Source organism: Giraffa tippelskirchi, chromosome 4 (genome assembly GCF_054371585.1).
Source record: "Giraffa tippelskirchi isolate mGirTip1 chromosome 4, T2T-mGirTip1v1.2.pri, whole genome shotgun sequence".
Classification (NCBI taxonomy): domain Eukaryota; kingdom Metazoa; phylum Chordata; class Mammalia; order Artiodactyla; family Giraffidae; genus Giraffa; species Giraffa tippelskirchi.
Genome location: NC_137278.1, coordinates 154976017 through 154997174, shown reverse-complemented (window position 1 = coordinate 154997174; position 21158 = coordinate 154976017). Strand labels below are relative to the sequence as shown.

At 47.3% G+C, this 21158-nt stretch overlaps 3 protein-coding genes across 5 annotated transcripts; 2 read left to right on the top strand and 1 right to left on the bottom strand.

Annotated features, from left to right (window-relative positions):
- Positions 1–413: 413 nt before the first annotated feature.
- Positions 414–4539, bottom strand: METTL1 (methyltransferase 1, tRNA methylguanosine). Its single transcript, XM_081594177.1, has 6 exons — positions 4405–4539; positions 3248–3411; positions 2146–2330; positions 1940–2053; positions 1679–1780; positions 414–1515 (listed from the first exon to the last, which is right to left on the bottom strand). The coding sequence occupies exons 1-6, from the start codon at positions 4515–4517 to the stop codon at positions 1360–1362; spliced, it is 834 nt and encodes a 277-aa protein (XP_081450303.1). The 5' UTR covers positions 4518–4539; the 3' UTR covers positions 414–1359.
- A 477-nt stretch (positions 4540–5016) lies between these two features.
- Positions 5017–12913, top strand: EEF1AKMT3 (EEF1A lysine methyltransferase 3). Its single transcript, XM_081594178.1, has 3 exons — positions 5017–5309; positions 5427–5538; positions 11036–12913. The coding sequence occupies exons 1-3, from the start codon at positions 5133–5135 to the stop codon at positions 11425–11427; spliced, it is 681 nt and encodes a 226-aa protein (XP_081450304.1). The 5' UTR covers positions 5017–5132; the 3' UTR covers positions 11428–12913.
- Positions 12914–13149: 236 nt separating this feature from the next.
- On the top strand, positions 13150–21135 carry TSFM (Ts translation elongation factor, mitochondrial). Of its 3 annotated transcripts, none has more exons than XM_081594176.1 (6): positions 13150–13196; positions 13487–13657; positions 14471–14599; positions 15395–15517; positions 18593–18680; positions 20556–21135. In XM_081594176.1, exons 1-6 carry the CDS (start codon positions 13164–13166, stop codon positions 20960–20962), a joined length of 951 nt encoding a protein of 316 aa, XP_081450302.1. In that variant the 5' UTR covers positions 13150–13163; the 3' UTR covers positions 20963–21135. The 3 variants fall into 3 exon arrangements, with proteins under 3 accessions (XP_081450302.1, XP_081450301.1, XP_081450300.1); XM_081594175.1 differs by having other exon boundaries at positions 13150–13226; XM_081594174.1 differs by having other exon boundaries at positions 13150–13262.
- The last annotated feature ends 23 nt before the right edge of the window (positions 21136–21158 follow it).

Sequence of the window (21158 nt, the reverse complement as noted above, 5' to 3'; positions counted from 1 at the left end):
GAGCGGCCTAGGCGGCTCCCTTGGGTCTCATGTTACCATGACCCTCTTGGGAGGAGAGGCTTGCTTCAGTTTCTCCTGGGCTGGTGCCCTAGTCCATCAGCCTAAAGATCTCTGCCTCAGAAAGTGTATTTGGTGAGGTTTAGTTGACCAAGACACAGACTCGGTCCCTGGTATTCCCACCACTTCCCCAGGGAGCTCGCCGCCCCCCACCCCGGGGGGGCCCTCCTCAGGAATTCCCCCTCCAGCTCCTCCAGGAGGAAGAGCGGGAAGAGGCATAGCTGGAGCTCTCCTCAGATTCTGGCCTCGTTGGGCTGCACCTTTTTTGTACCTGAGCAGAATTCTTCTGCACTCCCACATGGCTCCCCCTGCCCCCCACACCCCCCAACTGGACAGAGGGCAGGTGGGTTCATGGGTTAAAATGGTTTCAGGAGCCTTCATTTTTATTCCTTGAGGAGAGGGGGTTGGTCTTTTGGGTCAACAAGCCCTGTTCTACCAGCTATGGGAATATGGGACTTGAGGAGCAGAAATGAAGAAACTTATTGCAAACTAGAAAAGTTGAGAGATTTTTCTGGGCTCTTGGCCAGAGCAAGGGTTAAGCTAGAGTTCTGACTCTCCAGCTGACTCAGTCTCCTGTGCGTGTGTGTGTGGGGTTTCTAGTCAGCAGCCCCTTTCCACTTTTTAGCCTCAGAATCCTCCCCAGTTCAGCTCTCTGCTCCTTAATCCCGCCCCCCCACAAGCAGGTTCAGTGCTAGTCAGTCAGCTCTGAAATCAAAGCAAAGGTCAACATGAGAAGGGAGGGGGTCTCCACCACCACACCCTCCCAGGATCTCCAGAACAAAGGGAACACGAATTCCCCAGGTCAAGTCTTAGGCAGGGAAAGGATGGGAGTGATACACACTCTAGCCTTTCCTCAAAAACACTAGCATGTGTATGGGCACACATATACATGTTACCCTCAGAACTGTAAAGCAAACCTGAGCGGGCACGTGATTTGAATCTAGCAGACAGTTTAGAGGGACAGTGGAGAACTGCATTCTTCACTCCAGCTGAGAAGGAGAGCTCCTAGGAGAAGGGAGTGCTAAGAAAGAGCAAGTCCCCATTCCTTTCCAAGGATCCCTTCTGGTCCAAGGTCTTTTGACCTTCCCAGTCAGCTGCTTTGGCTTTCTGCTGCCACTGGAAGGGCAAGAAGGTGAGAGGAGTCTGGGGCAGTCCTGAAATCCAGGGTCCTGCCCTGGGCAGCTCTTCAACTTGAGAGACTGCTGCCTGCTCTCTCTGTAGCAGGCTCAGCTGGGAAGGTCCAAGGGCCTGATCTCCTTTCCAGTCCCCCAAAGATGGGGTTCCACTAAGGCAAAGGCAAAGTCAGTGACCAGGAGGGGTAGGAGTGGGAGTCACTGCCTGGAGAGTGGGATCCTGTATTCTTCGGAAGATGGCTGGGAAGTTCTTTCCTCCATTGCGAAGAACTTTCTTTCCCTCCTCGGTTGAGGTGCCCAGATGTCCCACAATGGGGTCTTCACTCTGGAAGAAGGAAGGATCCAGTAAGTCCTTGCCCATCTTTCGGATTGCCCTGGTCCCATTCATCCCATCCTCTAGGCTTTAAGCTGGATTCAAAGAAGACAGAACCACTCTGGCAAGGATCTTTCTGTAACTCTCCACAGTTTTTCTTAGGCTCCCTACTTACCAGCTCCTCCAGAGGCACACGCTCAAACAGGGGGTGCCCTTCAAAGTGGGTGCACATCCACTCATGCAGCTCCAGCACGTCAGTTATGGTGTACACCAGCCCCTGCGCAGGCAAAGTCACTCTGGAGAGGGCGCTGCGAGTGGTCAAGCAGCAGGGTGATGGGGATGGTGGTGAGTCCCCAACGAATCCCCACTGAATTCTCGGGTTGGAAGGCCCCTTATTAGACCCCTCACCTCATCCTCCCTCCTGCTCTCGACTCACCCCAACTCTCAGCACGTAGGCATATTCTGCCAGCAGTGTGGGACTGATGATTCGCCATTTGTGCTTCGTCCGCTTGAAATGTGGGTCAGGGAAGAGGAAGAACATCTTTGTCAGCTGTGAGACAGACGAACGCCGACAGGGTGGTGAGAGCTTGGCCTCCACACCCCACCTGCTTACCAGCCCAAACCCCTGGGGCCCTGCCCCACCTGGCCCTTGCGGAAGAAGTTAGGAAGGTGCTTCATGGCATTGCTGCGGAGACAGGCGATGTTCTGGAAACCACCTCCAGGAGCGGCTCGCAGGGCCCGGATCCGGTCTTGTACATAGTCTGAGACTTTCACCCGGATCTCCAGACCCAGAATCAGCGTGTCTGGGAACAGCGGTGACAGTTCCACTGGACACAGAAACAGAATCAACCTCATCCTTACAGGATGTACGGAGGGGTCAACACGGGCAAGGAAGCCTCAATCAGCAATTACCCAAATCAGGAACGGAAAGTGTGGCCAGAGAGCTACCTGTATGGATAGCTCTGTGCTGGAGAGGCTGAGGGACAGCCCAAAGTTGTCACCAGAACCGGAAGTGGGAAGGCTTGGCAATACATGTGTCTTTGCATATGCTTTAAAGTCTTCACAGTGTTTCCACACATTGTCTCACTTAATTCTCATGACATTATGTGGTAAACTGCAAAGATGACAAAACTGAGTGTGGGAAATGGCTGAAGCCACAAAGCTAAGAAAAGGCAGAACTGGAACTTGGAACCATGGTTTCCTGCCACCGAGTACTATGCTCGTCCTCTCTGTCATGCTGCTATTTCCATGGCAGAGCTCTAGATAGAGAAGTGGGTCTAGCATGAACGGCTGGGACAACACAGACAATATAAGAGAAATCTGAAAATAGGATCTTGGAGAAGGAATGAGTTCTGGTGGGGGGGGAGGGAGAGGGGGGTGGAATCCCCGAGAAAGACAGTTCAGGATCATTGGCCACAGCGACTAATCTCTGACGCTTGTGCTGACCAGCTCACTGACCCGGCACCTGGCAGGTGAAATGGCTCATGTAGGGACCAGTGCCAGGAGCAGGGCCAGAGCAAGACAACTCAAGTTCTAAGAGGCTTTGAGGCAGCCCCCTCCCTTCTCCCGGGCGAAGGCCACAGACCCAGAGTAGAGAAAAGGTGGAGGTTCTTCACAACGATGTCACAGCAAGCAGTGTCTGGTCCGAAGGGGAAAGGCCAACTATGGCCCCCAGCAAACCTGCTGAGGTGGCAGAACCTAGGCACTGCCTCTTCTTGCCCCAGAGAGAGGGCCAGAGTGTTACCTAACAGGCCGCCATAGCCACAGCCTATGTCTGCAAACTCCACTTGGGCCTGAGCTCTCCTTTCTTTCTTATCCTTTGGGTCATCATGGCTCTGATTTTGAGGCAGTGGAGTGAAGAACTCTGGGTATAGCTCAGACCAGTCCATGTCCTCTGGTTTCACAGGGCTATTGGAGAGAAGACGTGAGAAATGTGAGAAGGTTGGTTACGCCATTGTGGAAGTGGTACTATGTGTGTGGGTGGATGGGTGAGGGTGGGAGATGCATGAGAGGAGGGTTTCTCAAAAATTCTGTAAGAGTGGGCCCTTTGGCCTCTAGGGAGGACAATGGAAACCACCCTTAACCCCCAGTATGAATCATCGGCCTATCATGGGGCCCATGACTGTGATCCACCTATCTCCCTTTCCGGGTTGATGTGACTGACTGGGCATCTCTACTTTCTGGGGTTCAAGTTCCCCTTGTCCCAGAGACTGGCTGCCTAAGGCACTGGGACTTGTCTTTGCTGAAGTCCTCTGCGGGAAGAGGATGGAGTAAGGTGTGGGTGGGGTTGTGTGGAAGTTCCTCTTTTTTTTTTTAACTGATTTTATTGGAGTATACTTGATTTACAATGTTGTGTTAGTTTATGCTATAGAGCACAGTGACTCAGTTACACATATACATATAACCACTCTTTTTTAGAATCTTTTCCCATATAGGTCATTACAGACGACTGAGTAGAGTTCCCTGTGCTATACAGGAGATCCTTATTAGTTATCTACTTTAGTTGTGTGTACATGTGGATCCCAGGCTTCTAACTTATCCCTTCCCCCAAGTTTGCCTTTTGTTAAATTTCACAGATGAAACTGAAAGATGGAAACGACATTCTTCCTCCATCACGCTAGTCCCAGTAACAATTTCTTTCTCTTCCCAGCCTAGCAATCCTACCCAGACGTCGTCCAGGACACCACGCCCCCTCCAACCCGCAAACTCCGCCCTCTGCCGAATCTTACACACACACACACCCCCCCCGCGCGCCACCACACACAAAATCGACGTCACCCAGCGATCCTCCCAAGAGTACCCTAAACCCTCCCAACCGTTCCAGCACAATCGCTTTTCCGGGCTAATCCGAGAATTCTGCCCTCCTCTCGCTCCCCTGCTCGCCCTGCCTCGCTCACTCACTAGCGCAGCGTATGATCCGCCATGGGGTTGGAGTGAGCCCGCTGCCGATAGTAGCGCTTCTGAGGCTGTGGGGCCTCGGCTCCTGCCGCGTCCCCTGTCTCCGTTCCCGCCATGATCTCCAACGCGAGTTTCTCTACAGAACCCACGTGAAGAACTAGGCTCTGGGCGCACGAGAATGACGCAGCCAGGCGCACATATGCTCAGAGCCCTCCCCTTAAAGCCCCAAGAGTGAATTCAGCTGGGCTGGGAAGGGGGGTCCGCAGCGGGGCCGCGCGGAAGGGTACCTCCCCGCCGCTGGTCTTTAACTGGGCTGGCAAGGCCAGACTCGCACCCAGCCTCTATCGTTAGCCTGCTTCTGTTTGGTCTGGGTTACTATCCCTGTTGCAGGCCCCTGTGCACCCTGCAAGTGAGAGGGGTCCAGGGACCCCGCTTTCCTACGTTGAATTAATCCTCGTTCCTCTCCCCGCCTCCCAGTCTCTGAACAGTGCACTGGGTCTGACCCCCTAGTAGCCCGGTGTAAGTCCCGTCGGGTGCGCGCTGGGGACCGGAGCCAGGGAGGCAGCTCCTCATCCCACCTCCAGGAAGTCAGACTGGAGGAAGGAGGGCAAACTCGAGGAGGCGGGGCTCGGTGCACCGGGCAGCCTTGGGGCTCGCTGTCCCCCAACCCCCACCCCGCTTCAGATCAGGGATCAGAGCGCTGGCTGGCGTCAGGGCACTCTCTCGGCCAGATGGCAGATTCCCGCCCAGATCCTGAATCAGAGCCCGATTCGGTGTTCCCACGTGAGGTCGGGCTCTTCGCCGACTGCTACTCGGAGAAGAGCAGGTTCTGCTTCTGTGGGCACGTGCTGAATATCACGGAGAACTTCGGGTCCAGCCTCGGGGTGGCAGCGCGCGTGTGGGATGCGGTGAGGAGTGGGCGGCCCTGGGATAGGGTCCGCGGGGAGGTCAGACCCCGGACTCCCGCTCTCCCATATGGAGCCATCCCTGCTGCAATCTTATATTTTCTCTTTTTTCTCCTATAGGCTCTAAGCCTGTGCAACTATTTCGAGAGTCAAAATGTGGATTTCCGAGGCAAGAAAGTGATCGAACTGGGCGCGGGGACTGGTATCGTGGGAATCTTGGCAGCGCTGCAGGGTGCGTGAGCTTTGCGGTGGGAGGGGGTGAGGGGAACGGGGATGTAGAGAACCTGTCACTTCCTGGATTCTTGAGAGAGGGAGGGGAGTGGTTTGGGACCAACACAGTGTTTTCTTTTTAACATACTTAAAAAATTGTTTTTGCCTCTGCCTGCTCCTGTGTGCCAGATGGTGCTGATTGGCTGTTCCAGCACCCATGGTGATTGATTCCGGTGGGGCGGGGCAGGAAATAAAATTTGGGCAGGCCTTAGTAGGAGTTTTTTTTACCTTTTTGCTCTTTGTGATTTCCTGGACAATGCTGTCAGAAAAAATCTTTGCTTTTTATATGGTCTTCTGTTAAAATGCCTATATGGAATTACTCTCTAGAGGGAGCAATCTGCGGATATTAAACCTCTGCTGCTGCTGCTAAGTCGCTTCAGTCGTGTCCGACTCTGTGCGACCCCATAGACGGTAGCCCACCAGGCTCCGTCGTCCCTGGGATTCTCCAGGCAAGAATACTGGAGTGGGTTGCCATTTCCTTCTCCAATGCATGAAAGTGAAAAGTGAAAGTGAAGTCGCTCAGTCGTGTCTGACTCCTAGCAACCCCATGGACTACAGCCTACAAGGCTTCTCTGTCCATGGGATTTTCCAGGCAAGAGTACTGGAGTGGGTTGCCATTGCCTTCTCCTTATTAAACCTCATGAGTACTTTCTAACTTCACTGTGAATATATTTTTGATTCTTTAGGTTTTGATTGCTTGGGAGGAACAAGCTTATGAGTTTTTGAGGGTTAGGCTGTGTTTTGCCGGAAGTGGGGTAGGAATTAGGCACTGCAGATTTGGGAAAGAAAAAGGTAAAAATTCTGCTTCATTTTGTCGAGAATCAAAAACTACAAAGGAAAAATTCCTTGGTTTACAATCTGATGGGCAGGCAAAACTTCACACTGAAAACATTCCTTTAAGAACACTTACGATGACATCTCCCTAGGAATGCAAATTAACATGTCCTTGTTCATAGGGACATAACACAAAACACATTCAGGGAAGTCTTCCCAGTTGCAGGCTTTCATTCTTTTATTCTATTCATTCAACCAACATGTATTTGGAGTCCTGTATGTGCCAAGAATTGTGCTAGGTATTGGTATACAGCAATGAGTAAGACAGATTTCCTCTCCCCAGGGAGTTTATGGTCTAGTGTTGAAGATGGGGGAAGATGTTACAGGATGTTATGGAGAGGTATGTGCAGAGCCAGTGGACATGCTCTGCCATGTCTCCCTTGACATTCTGGGAATCCATCAAGAAGAAAGTCTATCAGATGAGGAGTATGAGCATAGCAGGCTCAGAAAAGAACCGAAGGAGTGTCACCAGCAGCTTTCCATGAAGGATGGGTGGATAAGAAGTGGCCAGCTATGCTGAAATGGCAGAAAAGATGTGTAATATCAAGGAAAACACCTTTCACTTGCTTCCAGACTGACTTCTTCTTTTGTCCTCTGTTCTGCTGCCCACTCAGAAATCTGGGTGTCATTCTCATCCATTGCCCTCTCCCCTCGCATCCTGGCAGTCAGTGAGTCCTGTGGGTCACATGTCCTTAATACTTCCCCAGTTGTCTGTTCTCACCCCCCCAGCTCTAGTTCAGGCCACTGCCAACTTTCCCATGGATTTTCACTAGTGTCTTCAAGCTTCCCTAGGGAGAAGTTTGGCATGGCCAAAGTAAATCTTGTAATCTTCTGCCACCAAACCTGTTTCTCCCTCAGGCTTCCCCATTATAGTGAATCAAACTGCCATCCAACCAGTGGAGAATCTAGACCCACCTCTGACATGTCCCTTTTTCTCATCCCCATCTCCATTATCCAAGTCTGGCTGATTTAACTCCTAAAAATCTCTTGAATCTCCTGTTTTTCCATCTGCACTGATGGCTCCCCTGTCCTTGGCACCATCACTTGCTTGGATGGCTACAATTAATCAAACTGGTCTTCCTGTTTCTACTCCTTGCCCCCACCTAGACCTCTGCTCGCTCCACCCAGCTGGCAGAGTGATCGTCTCAGCACCCCTTCCCCATCTTTCAATGGCTTCTTGCTGCTTTCAGGATAGAACCAGTCCCTTTGGCATGGCCTCCCTCTCTAGCTTCTTTCTGTGCCTCCCCCTCTCCCTCTTGAACTCCTTGTGCTACCTAGTGCTCTCCTGCCAGTTCCTTAAGCCTATCTCTGTGTCCCCTTCCTTGGAGCCTTCACATAGGCTGTACTTGTACTCTATGTGTACCCCTCGTACCACTTGGTTAATGCATATGCCTTCAGTGCTCAGCTCAAACATCACTTCCCAGGGAAGGCCTCCAGGACACTCCCACCCCCAAGCTATCTTAGATACTTCTAGTATTATAGACACAATTGTGCTGACTGGTTTCATTTTAAATTTGTTGTCATTATCCTCAGATGTGTCCTTAAATGATGTCCCGCTAGCCTCTTACCTCTCTCTCATCCAGTTATTCTTCTGCTCTCCTAAATGTCTTATTTCTTACCATCTCACCCTTCATACCTCCAAATGTCTCTCTCTCTCCAGCCGATGACTTTGTTGCCTAGCTCTTCTGATTGCTTCTTTTTTTCATATAGAAAATGTCCACAAGTTCCTCTCACAGCATCTACTCACCCAGCTGTGTCTGTCTGCACTGCCTTCTCTCCTGCTACCATGGTAGACGTGCTGTGCTCCTAGTTAAGGTCAAGCCCCCCATGCCTCATGAGACCCTAAACCTTCTCATCTATTTAAAGACATTGTTGAAGCAGATACCCTGCTCCCCTGCCTCTCCTGTGTTATCTGTTTTCCTTTCTTTCTGGATCATTCCATATGTGTGTTTGTGTGTATTATGCATATAAATATGCTATAATTTCTCCTATCTCAGATCCTACACATCCCTCCAGTTACCATTCCATTTCTCTGCTCAGCTTTGTGATGAAACTCAGAAGAGTTAATACTCACTGTCATTCCTCTCTTCCTATTGTTTCTTCAATTCTGTTCCAGAACACCCCCTCATCCCCCCCCAACTTGCTTTCTCCATTCCAGTTGCTCCAGTCAAGATTGTGAACTTCACTTTTGATTGCATGTTGTTAAGTACAGCAGTCAGGGGACTTCCCTGATGGTTCAGTGGCTAAGACTCCGAGCTCCCAATTCTGGGGGCCTAGGTTCCATCCCTGATCAGGGAACTAGATCCCACACGCCAAAACTAAGAGTTCGCATGTCGCAACTAAAGAACCTGAATGCTGCAACAAAGATTGAAGATCCTGCAATACTGCAACTGAGACCTGGTGCAGCCAAATAAATAAATATTAAAGAAAATAAAAGTACAGCAGTCACTTTGAGCCCAGCTTCCTGGACTTGGTGGCAGTTGTCATTCCCTCCTTGAAACACTCCTCCTTTGGATTCCAAGACACCACGCTTCTGGGTTCTACCCACCTCACTGGCATTTTTTCCATTCTTTTTTGTTGGTTGCTCTTCCTCTTCACAACCAAAAGTCTGAGTACACCAGGGCTCAGGAGCAGCCCTTTGATGCCTCCCCTATTCTGTGTACTCATGGCTTTAAATGTCCTTTCCATGCTGATGACTCTGACTCTCCTACTTATATCTCCAGACTTGTTTGTATAACCTACGGCCTACTTGATACCTTCCTGTGGTTGTCTGATAAACATGTCAAACTTAATGTGTCCAGAAATGCGTTCATGATTTTCCTGTCCAGCCTGCTCCTCCTGCAGCCCTCCTCACCTAAATAAATGACAATTTGATCTTCTGGTTGTCAGGCCAAATATCTTGGAACCATCCTCAGCCTCTCTCTCTGATAGTGCATATTTAATTTGTCAGAAACCCCCCTATTGACTCTACCTTCAAAATGTATTCAGGATCTGACAACTGCTGCCCTGGTTCAAGCCATGATCACTTCTCACCTGGGTAACTGTAGCCACCTCCTAACTGGTCTGTTCTGACTTTGCCCCTCTGTAGTATTTCCTCATCACAGTAGCCAGAGTGATCTCTTTAGAGCCATTCTTAAATTCTTAAAGCCATAAAGTTTATGACATTCTTCCATTACAAATTTTCTAATAGTTTCCCATCTCACTCATACTAAAAACCAAACTTCTTGGTTGCTTTACAAGGCGCTATCTAGAATCTGACCCCTAAGATTATTTGTCTCACTTATTTTGCTCCAGCTACAGGCATTCCTACTGGTCCTCAGACTTGTTAAGTGAACTCTTGCCTCAAGGTCTTTATTCTTGGTCCTTACGTTTATGGCTGGTTTTTTTTGGGGGGGGGGAGGGGTTTCTAAGCTCTGTCAGTCTTTCCTTCCTCGTGTGTTTTACCTTCACCTCTTTTCTTTCTGTTGGTCCCTCATTTGGTACTTTTCAATCTGACACACCCATAGAGTTTGCCCCATCACTTCGTACAGGTCATTGCTCAAACATAATCTGCTCCCTAACTACCAGTTTGAAGCTTTCCCTAACTACCCAGTTTAAAGTGACATTCCCTACCCTGTCTCTCAAGCGGTTCTTATCCTCCTTCCCTGCTTCAGCATACCATCTGACTTACAGTGTGTTTTGTTTCATGTTTTGTTGTTGTCTCTAGCCACTAGACTGTAAGCCCTAGGAGTGGAAGGATTCTTATCTGATTGGTTCACTGCTGTATTCTCAGCACCTGGCATATAGGCACATAATGACTATTTAATGGAAGAATGAATTCTGCATATTTCCTGTTTCTGTAATAATCACCATGATTATGACTCAATAGTTTTGCATTACCTCATTTGTCTCCGCCTCTATAACAAATCTCAAGGAAGGCCAAGGTCTTGTCTTGCTCACCCCTGTACCCTCAGAACTTGGTAGATGCTCAATACATGTACTTACTGCATGAAGGAAGCTTTCTGAAGTCCTAATCTAATCATCATCACCCTCTGCTTCTGCCCTTAAACCTGTTGCCCTCAGGATCAAGCCTGGATCTCCTTAGCATGCCATAATGATTTTCCTCTGTACTCTCATGTCTTAACACATTTCCCTTCCACCTTCTTTAAGGTCTAGCCTTCCTTGCATACACCGTGCTCTCTCATCACCAGGCCTTTGTACTCTCTGTTCTCTGCTTGAGAAACTTCACCTGACTAACTAACTCCTCCTTGCCCTTTAAGGCTTGCTGAGGTCATGTCTTCTGGGAAGCTTTCCAGATCCATGAAGGCTGGTTTGTGTCAGTAGGGGGTGGGTTCATAGCCCACCTCCAGCTATGTCCTGCCCAGGCTTCTGCTGACATCTGATTGTTGTGTGTTGGGCAGAGAGGTTGAAGATTAGCTCAGCGAGAATGTTGATGTTGTAGAATGTAGAGTAATGAGATGGCAGTGGATGAAGCTGAGGTTAGGGCAGCTAAAATCCAAAATGTGGACTTTGGGCTGTCAAAACATTATCCTCTAGGCCCCGAGGTCTCTGGACCTTCTGGGCAGGAGTTGAAACCCCTTGGTTGGTCCCTCTGACTTGCATTTCTCCTCCTTCCTCTCTCTCAGGGGGGGATGTTACCATCACTGACCTACCCCTGGTCCTAGAACAGATCCAGGGCAACGTCCAGGCCAATGTGCCCCCTGGAGGCCGGGCCCAGGTCCGCGCCTTGTCCTGGGGGATTGACCAGCATGTCTTCCCTGGAGACTATGACCTGGTGCTGGGGGCTGATATCGTGTACCTGGAGCCCACCTTCCCACTGCTGCTGGGGACCCTCCGACATCTGTGCGGGCCCCATGGCACCATCTATCTGGCCTCCAAGATGAGAGAGGAGCATGGGACAGAGAGCTTCTTTCAGCACCTCCTGCCCCAGCATTTCCAACTGGAGCTGGCCCAGCGGGATGAGGATGAAAATGTCAACATCTATAGGGCCAGGCACAGGGGACCAAGACCTGCTTGATGTCATCCTTCTGCTCCTCTGAACCCTTCGTTCTCATGAAGGAACTGCCATATCTCCAGAGCCATAAACATAAGGACCAAAAAAAGATGGATCTCCCTTGCCTGTCTTTCCTCCTTCCCTCATTGTTTCCTGAGAGCCACTTGGGAAGCTGCAGGGAGGTGCCACTTGTTAGGGATACTAGAGCCCTTGCTGTGTGGGTTAGAGTGCAAAGGAAATTCCCAGTTCCTGTTCTCAGCAGAGGAAGATGAGAGGGCAGCCAGGATTTTAGGGGAAGGGGAGGTTAGGTGGGATGTAAACAGTGGCTGCAGAGAGACAGTCATGATCCTGTCCGTCCTGCCATTGTCTTTTTATACAGAATGGATTATTTTTTCCAGATTCTATTGGAAATTTTTTTAAAGGAAAATAAGCGTTAAAGATCTCTCCTGCATCCAGAGAACATGGACTTTTGCTGGGGGGTGCCGGGAAGCAAGAAACCTCAGATCACCCACTTCTTGCTTCTAGAGATAGTCTGGTGGAACTGTGGCTCTAACTGGGTCAAGTCTTCCTAGCCCTGAAGTTGGGGTTAGGCAGCAGAGCTGTCCTTTGGACTGTAGCTCCTTCAGTTTTTTTGGAGTTGGAGTCCTGGTCACTAAGTTCCAGGTTCTCTTTGTTTTTTTTTTTTTTTTTGTACCTTTCCAAGCCCTGTCAGTCCCTCCTTCCTAATGTGCTTTGCCTTCACCTCTCTTCTTCTCCCACTGTGGGGCCTCTGATTGGTCCTCTCTTGACTTACTGCTTGGGTCACACATCACCTCCTGTGGCCTCCTAGCCTCCATTCACTCCCATTCAAACTGTGTTGTAAACTCTTGTAATCTTCTACAATCAGCTCCGATTATCTTCTGCTGCCAACAGAAGCAAGAATAAGCTCTTCTGCTTGGTACTCAGTGTATCCCATGTGATCCCAAATTACCCTTCTATTTCATTTCCTACTGGTTTCCTACACATGTTCTAACCTCTGGCCAAACTACAAAAGGTCTACTCTTTGTTCCCTAAACCCACACCAAAATTCTCTGACTTCTTCCTTCATTCTTTCTGATGATTCCCTGCCTGGGTTATATTTTTACCTCTCAAAATCTTCATTGCTTTTAGCCTCTCTCCTGAAAAAAGCTTTATCTGAGCCTCCTGTTTGAATATGATTTTTCTCCTTTGAGACCCTTTAACTCTTTGTCTCCTGGGGTTTATTTACCTTGTCTTGTGTGATCATTTGTCTGCTCCCTATTTTCTCACCATCAGATCACCTTAGAGGGTAGGGCTATATGGTTCCAGGCACATATCAAATATTTCTGCTTGTTCAACAAATAATTTACTCGGTTTGTTGGAGGGACACCCTCCCTCCTCCCTAGGTGACCTTGGTCAAACTTCTTAACCCACTCTCCTACCTCACAAGTTTGTCAGTGAGCCATAAATGGATATAGAAATAAGCATTGGAAATAAACATAAAGTCCTACCACGTGTCTTGTGTTATTATTTTGTGACAACTCGGTTTCATGTTTTCCATTATTTCACCTCTGGGGAATAATTCTCTTGTGAAATGTCATCTCAGTAAACCAAGTAGGGGAGGCAAATGCGCCCTCCGGGCAGCAGGTGGCGCTGTCCCCGCTCGGCGCGTTCTGGTGGAGAGTTTTGGCCCCGCTGCCACGCCGTAGGTCCGTGGCCTCATAGGTGCGCCGACCGGCTGCATTGTTCGGCCCCCCGGAAAGATGTCGCTGCTGCGGTCATTGCGCCTCTGCCTGGTAGCGCGGACCGGGAGCTGCCCGCTGAGCGCTCTTGGCCCTGGTCCCTTCCTGCCTTCCTTGCAGGTCTCCTGTGCGCCCGGCACGCTCCCTTCCCCTTCCCTGGCTGCGTTCGGCTCCATCTCACCCTTCTCCCCACCTCGGTGCCTCTTCGCGGTCCAGCATCCCGGCGCTGCCTTTCCCCCCACCCCCTGGGCCCGTCTCTCCTGAAGTCGTCCCCCGGCCGACGTGCTCCCTCCCCCGGAGCTCCTCGCCGCTTCCTGCTGCTCATCCCTTCTTATTTCCTCCAGGCTGGGCTCCCTCTGCTTCAGTCGCCCCAGCCGTGGCATACATTTCACTCTGGGTCCTGGCTGTCTTCGGCTTCCAGCAAGGAGCTCCTCATGAAACTGCGGCGGAAAACGGGCTACTCCTTTGTAAACTGCAAGAAAGCCCTGGAGACTTGTGGCGGGGATCTCAAACAGGTGTGGGGAAGAAAGTGGAGGGGAGCGGGGGTGGGATACTGGGGCCCGACCCCAGTGCTTTCCAGAGGTCGCGCTGGGGACCGTAGAAATCACACCTGCTGTCCCTGTGACCCATACACAGCCCCACACAGGATTCTGACTTTAATGGCAATCTCACCCTTTGACTCTTACCTGTTTTGAAGCAACTGACTCGGGGTCCCAGGGCTAACACATTATTCCATGCAAGGATGTTATAGTAGTCAAAGCCAGACCAACACTCAGATCCTGGTACCCTCACACTAATCCCCGCGACCTTGGATACCTTACTTAATCTCTAAGAGTTGCATTGTTCTTTTTTATATATAAAGAAAATACTGCTATCTCCCCCATAGGGTTGTTGTGAAGATTAAACTTATCCAAAATACCAGGCATGGGACTTCCCTGGTGGTCCAGTGGCGAGGACTTCAAGTTCTCAGTGCAGGGGACCCTGGTTTGATCCCTGTCCGGGAACTAGGTCCCACATGCCGCAACTAAAGGTTTGCATGCTGCAGCTAAGGATCCTGTATGCCATAATGAAGATGGAAGATCCTTCATGCTGCAACTAAGATCCACAAGCCAAATAAATAATTTTTTAAAATTTACTAAACATCAGGCACAATGTCTACTGTTTGGCATTTGGTGGTATGCTGCCAGTAAATGATAAATTACTTTAGTTTTTTTTTGTAGGTTTGAGGAGAAGGAGAAAGAATTGGGGAACCTGAAGATATTTTAGAGCCCCATTCCTTTCTAAATTCTGTGCTTATGTCATCTGCCCTTTATCTTTTTTATTTATAGGCAGAGAGCTGGCTCCATAAGCAGGCCCAGAAGGAGGGCTGGAGTAAAGCTGCTAGGCTCCATGGCAGGAAGACCAAAGAAGGTCTGATTGGGCTGCTGCAGGAAGGAGACACTACTGTGTTAGTAGAGGTGAGTGTCAGAGTTCTAGATATCAGAAGCAACTGTCTCTTTGAGTGTGGGCTTTGTGGTAGACCTTGGCATTCTTAAAGAAGAGGTGTTTGAGAACCATAAAAGCTAGTTAGAATTAAGCCCGTGAGACCCCAGTTATTAGCTCTGGATTCATATAAGTATAGACATGCACAGGTTGTTGGTGAGGAAAGGCCTATTAGGGTAGCCCAGAGGGTCTCCAACTTCCATGCTACAGACTGGTACCAGTCCATGGCCTCTTAGGAACTGGGCCACAGAGCAGGAGGTGAGTGTCAGGCGAGGGAGTGAAGCTTCCTCTGTATTTACAGCTTCTCCTGATGGCTTGTATTACCAACTGCGCTCTGTCTTCTATCAGATCAATGGTGACATTGGATTCTCATAGGAGCTTGAACCCTGCTCTGAACTGTGCATGTGAGGGATCAAGGTTGCATGCTCCTTATGAGAATCACAAAAGTGGTTTGGCATTAGAGGAGCCCAGAGAATGAGGGGATTATGGCTTGCTGGCACAGGCAGGTGTGAACTTGAAGTGAATCCTTTGGGGACATTATGGAACCAGTCTCTGAAGGTGCAGGTCAGTGCTGACTCATTGGCACAGCAGGGATCACTTCATTAAGTTTCTGGCCTCAAGCTAGTGGAGCAACTGTAGCTTTAAAATCCCACAGACATTTGTTTCTGTTTTGTTGGGTCCGCTGCCTGTTCTGTCAATACCTTGCTTTAAGACACTTTTGGAGACTATTAGTAAACAGCTTATACAACAATATCAATTTATTCCCATAGGTGAACTGTGAGACAGATTTTGTTTCCAGAAATTTAAAATTTCAACAGTTGGTCCAGCAAGTAGCCCTGGGAACCCTGTTGCATTGTCAGAACTTAAAGGATCAACTGTCCACATACAGTAAAGTGAGTTTTGGGATTGTCTCCAACATGCTGGGTTTGTTCCTCCCCTCTTAGGGTCTTTGCTGTTCCATTTTTTCAGATGTTCTCATGTCTCACTTCCTTATTTCATGTCTCTGCTTTCAGGAGAGGAGTACCTTTCCTCCTATTGCTCTGTCCCCTTATTTTGCTTCATTTAAAATATTTTGTTATAGTGCTTATATATTACATTTATATTTATTCATTCCTTGTTTGCCTTCCGCAATAGACTATAAGTTTCATGAAGCAGGAAACTTGTCTTTTCACTAGTGTGTCTCTGGTGCATGAGGGGTGGGCCCAGCACTTGTCTGGGGCTCATTACATCTCTGTTAACGAATGAATGAATGCCCGTGGGATAAAAATCCATCAAATCAGGTGAAACTTTGTATTTGGGAATCTAGAATGTCCTAAGGAAAGGATTTCTAAATACTAATCCTAGAGAAAGGCACAGTTGAGACCGAGCATTTTCTTTTCTGTAGAAGGATCAACGAAGGAGTTATTGACATATCCGTATGCCTTTGATCCATCCTTATTGTCAAAGCAAAAACGAACAACTACTCACAACAATTTTTTTGTTTGTACCACCCTTTTCCTTCTGTTTATCTTTCTCTTGAGATCTTGTGATAAATGTTAATTACTCTTGGTATTGTGTTGTTTAGTTGCTAAATCATGTCCAACTCCTTGTGACCCCATGGACTGTAGCCCTCCAGGTTCCTCTGTCCATGGGATTTCCCCGGCTAGAATAGTGGAGTGGGTTGCCATTTCCTTCTCCATTGTAGATTCTTCTTTTGTATTAAATGTGATAGGCTACAATTCATCATATAATCTATTAGTCACTTTAATGCTCAAATTATCCCTGGATTTGGTCAGTATAACCTCAGCCTGTGCAAGCTGTCTCCATTGTCTCTTTGGTATAGCTTATTATTTTCCAAGTATTTCCTTACTTTTTGGCATAACAAAATATTCTGGGCTTATGTCATACTTTCCTTGCCCCCATCCATGGAACTGGCCACTTCTACAAGGGCTCTTGATTCTTTTTGGTGGGGGGATGGTATTTAGAAACAAAGATCTGGGCATTGTGTGCATGTGTACATGCTAACTCTCTTCAGTCATGTCCAACCGTTTGCGACCCTATGGACCATAACTCTCCAGGCTCCTCTGTCCATGGTATTCTTCAGGCAAGAATACTGGAATATGGAGAAAGTAACATGGAAACTTCCATTACCGTATGTAAAATAGATAGCCAATGGGAATTTGCTGTATGTCTCAGGAAACTCAAACAGGGGCTCTGTATCAACCTAGAGGGGTGGGATAGGGAGGGAGGTTCAAAAGGGAGGGGACATATGTATACCTATGGCTGATTCATGTTGAAGTTTGACAGAAAACAACAAAATTCTGTAAAGTAATTATCCTTCAATTAAAAAATAAATTAATTAAAAAAGAATACTGGAGTGGGTTGCCATACTCTCCTCCAGGGGAGGATCTGGGCATTGGGTATGCTTACTTCTACTGAGATGTCATTGCTATTCTGCTCTTTCAGCAGAGCTAGAAGTGTGTGTGTGTGTGTGTATGTTTCAGTTCTAATCCTGCACCACAGGCTCCTTCCTTTTCTTCCCCCATTCTGTAATTTATGCCTTTCTTCTCTCATAGTGAATGCACTGGCTCCTAGAAACTTCAGTATGTTTGCTTATTTACTTGCTGTACAGTACATACACAGTTTGTTTCAGAGTTACTATCCCTGATCACTGCAAATAATAAAAAGTAGTTCAAGATTTCTTTGAGGTTCTTTTTGTCCTTATTAAAGTTATGTGGTCAAAGGACTGAATCAAAAATAACTTGGATTAGTTTGGGTCCCCCTTTTGAAGTTATGTTATTCCTTTGAAATACAGTTAGAATCTTTGTTTCTGTTTGGTCAGTGTTCATTTTCACTCCAAGTCTTCGTTAATTTTATTTTTGAATATGTAAAACTAATGAAGTTCTGAAAGTTAAAACTAACTATAATACCTCCCCCCAACACATACACAAGTCTTACTCCCTCCTCTCCCTTCTACCCCATTCCTATCCACTCTTGTAGATAACCAACTTCATTGGTTTCTGGTTATCCTTTTTGCAAAAATAAGCATATTCATCCTGGTGGCTTGGATGGTAAAGAATTTGCCTACAATGCAGGAGACCTAGGTTGGATCCCTGTGTTGGAAAGATCGCCTGGAGAAGGGAATGGCTATCCACTCCAATATTCTTGCTTGAAGAATCCCATGGACAGGGAAGCCTGGCGGGCTGCAGTCTATGGAGTCACAAAGAGTTGGACACGACTGAGAGGTTAACACTTTCATACAAATATTTATTACACAAATGGTGATATAATATGTATATATTCTTTTAGTTTGCTTTTTTCACTTCGTATACCCTGGAAATACTCCTTAGCAACTCATGGAGGCAACTTTTTCTTTTTTTCAGCTACATAGTATTCCACCTGTGACTGTACTGTGGTTTATTCAGCCAGTCTCTGCCTATGTTTGGAGTTTTAAACTTTCCAGTATTTTACAATTAGAAATATTTGCTCAATGAATAACTGTGCATATGTACTTTTGTATCATCGGAAGAGTATTAAAGTACTAGAAATAGGATTGCCAGATCAAAGGATAAAAGTATATGTAATAGTTTTGTTAGCTATTGTCCAATCCCCCACCATTGGATTTGCACCATTTTTCATCCCTACTAACAATCTACTAACCTTTTAGCTTTAGTATTTTATGATTGTTTGAAAATATTATTCCTGATTTCTATGAAGCTACATTCTAAGAAGTTAGGCTGGAGATTGGGATGGATTTGGGGGTGGAGTGTTGATAGAGTAAAATATTTATAAAAGTGGAGCTGTTATCAATTGTTAATGTCCTTGGCTTAATGAAAACATTGTTTCTACTTAATTGTCTTAAATAACTTTCTGAGGAATAACCTATAACCTATATTTTTGCTTAGTCTCTTGGTAATTTGAATTGTACAGACTGACTCATGTTCAGGTGTACTGAAAATGACTCTTGTTCATTTTCTTTGTGCCCTTAGGGCTTCTTGAATTCCTCTGAGCTCTCTGAACTTCCAGCAGGACCCAAGAGAGAGGGTTCTCTCAAGGATCAGCTGGCCTTAGCAATTGGTGAGTATTTGTAAGGATGTGGAAACTGGAAATTAAGAACTGAATCTCCTGGTATCTTTGATATTCCTCCAAATCTAGATCAAAAATTACAAGGTCAAGTTCCTTCAAGGGTCAGACAATATGAATGTGAGAGGTGGGTTGCGTGTTAGAGATTGGTGAGCAGTGGACACCCTGAAAAGCTCACATTCCACTGGAGGAAACCATTACCAAGCCACCTGATGACTTTGAGGGAAATAGGATCCCAGTGTCATCAGAATTTTTTAATTCCTTTAAAAGGATTTAGATTTGTATGAAAAAAAAATCTTAGTTTTTAGCTGTTTGCAACTAATTAAAGTTAGCAGGCATCACTGCTGACCAAACAAGGCATGTCTTTAGGCAGAGATGGCCTTTTGACCTCTGGTTGACTGCCTCTCTATACACCGTGAAGGGAACAGTCCATCAGAGGTTATTTCACCTTTACGAAGGGATCCAGGAATATTTCAGGGCATGGTGTTTAGGAAATTGTCCTCTCTTTAAAAAAAAAATCTGATCCTGAGTTTGTGAAGGTACATTTTTTCAGAACCACTGGCTGCAGGAACTGCATCTGGATCATTGTGGTGGGAGCAGCAGGGGTTTTGCCTTCCTTGTACACGACCGTGATAGAAGGAGGGAAGCAGGGCTGGGGTGGAGCTTGCGGGAATTTACTGCTCATCTGATGTTTCCAGTCAAGGCATCAGTTCTGTTTTTATCAGGTCATCTTGAGGTATGTATGATGTTTCAGTGAGTCATGGTTGAGAAACCAGCCAGCCAGCCAGCTATGTATGAAATTTCTTAAGAAATTCTGGAAGAATTGGGTGTTTCAGCCTTGTCAGTTTCTGGGAATTGACTGTTGGGTAGGTGCTTAGAGCTGTTTTAAGATCCCTTTTGGTTTATGACTTCTGTGACTTTTAGATGTAACGATGGCTAATTCAGGGGTATTTACCCAGACCTCGTTATTTTCCTACCCCTTCCTACCTTTTGACTTATTTGGGCTTCTGATAGGAGGGGATAGCATCCTGAGAGAATGGTGAGGGGGGGGGGGACTAGAATCTGGTTTTGTTCTTATAAGTAACTCCAAAGATGTTATCTTTTTATTTTTGATGAAGGGAAGTTGAAACCACCAGATGACATGGGGTTTTAGATTTTCCGGGGCTTTTAGTTTGGGATTTTTCCCCCAGTATCAGATCATCAGGAGTTGTCTGTGTCAGTTACGGTGGTTTGGGGGAGGGGTAGTGATTTGGTGGGGAAAAACCCTGAATTGAGTCAGATCTGAGTTTGAATTCCAGCTGTGCCATACATTAGCTCTGTAGCTTTGGACAGGTTCCTTAAGCTCTCTAAGCCTAAGTTGAATGTAGTGATGTTAGCCAGATGAGAGTGCTCCTATTAGAGGGCCAGATATTGTAATAAGTTCTTTTATACATCTTATTTATTTCTCTCAGTAACCCTACCTTCAGGTTAAGTGGCATGATCTCCATTTTGCAGGTGAGAACACAAAAGACTTGATGAATTAGTAAATGGGGTTATATCATTAAGTTACTTGCCTAAGGTCGTGTGGCCAGTGAGAGGCAGAACCTGTGGCCAGGGTCTGTGTGACACCAGAGTCTGTGTTTCTAAATAGCAGCATGGCACCTGTTTGGTGCTCCATAAGTGCATTTCACTTCTCCCACCTTCTCCCCCAAAACCCCTTTTCCTATTTGTCCTGAAAATGATATCTTTCCATCTTACGGCACATCCACAGTATAAATGCAGAGGACTATCTCCCAGGCTTGGCCACTGCTGTGCATATTTTGGTACTACCATGGGCATTGTATTCTGGAAGCGTGTTTTTGTTTTTTTTTTTCTTTTGCTCTTTCACAGGGAAACTGGGAGAAAACATGATTCTGAAACGGGCTGCATGGGTAAAGGTGCCAGCTGGGTTCTATGTTGGCTCTTATGTCCATGGGGCAATGCACAGCCCCTCGCTCCACAACCTGGTGCTGGGGAAGTATGGGGCCCTGGTCATCTGTGAGACATCAGAGCTGAAGGCAAACCTCGAAGACCTTGGCCGCCGCCTTGGGCAGCACGTGGTGGGCATGGCTCCCCTCTCTGTTGGCTCCCTGGACGATGAGCCCGGGGGAGAGGCGGAAACCAAGATGCTGTCCCAGCCATACTTGCTAGACCCTTCCATCACACTGGGACAGTACGTGCAGCCCTACGGGGTGTCCGTCGTAGACTTTGTGCGGTTTGAGTGTGGAGAAGGCGAAGATGCAGCAGACGCCGAATAGGTTCCAGAGACTTTGGGCCCAGGAGGATATGTTTATTCTTAACCCTGGACATTTACAAAAAGAAGTTTACTTCCTAAGCCTTTTCATACCCAGAATTTGTTTTTCATTTGAGTTTATAATGAAATTATATACTTTGTGGGTAAAGCTATTAAATAAAATTGTTAGGTAACAAAGAGAGTAGAAACTTTTCCTTGTT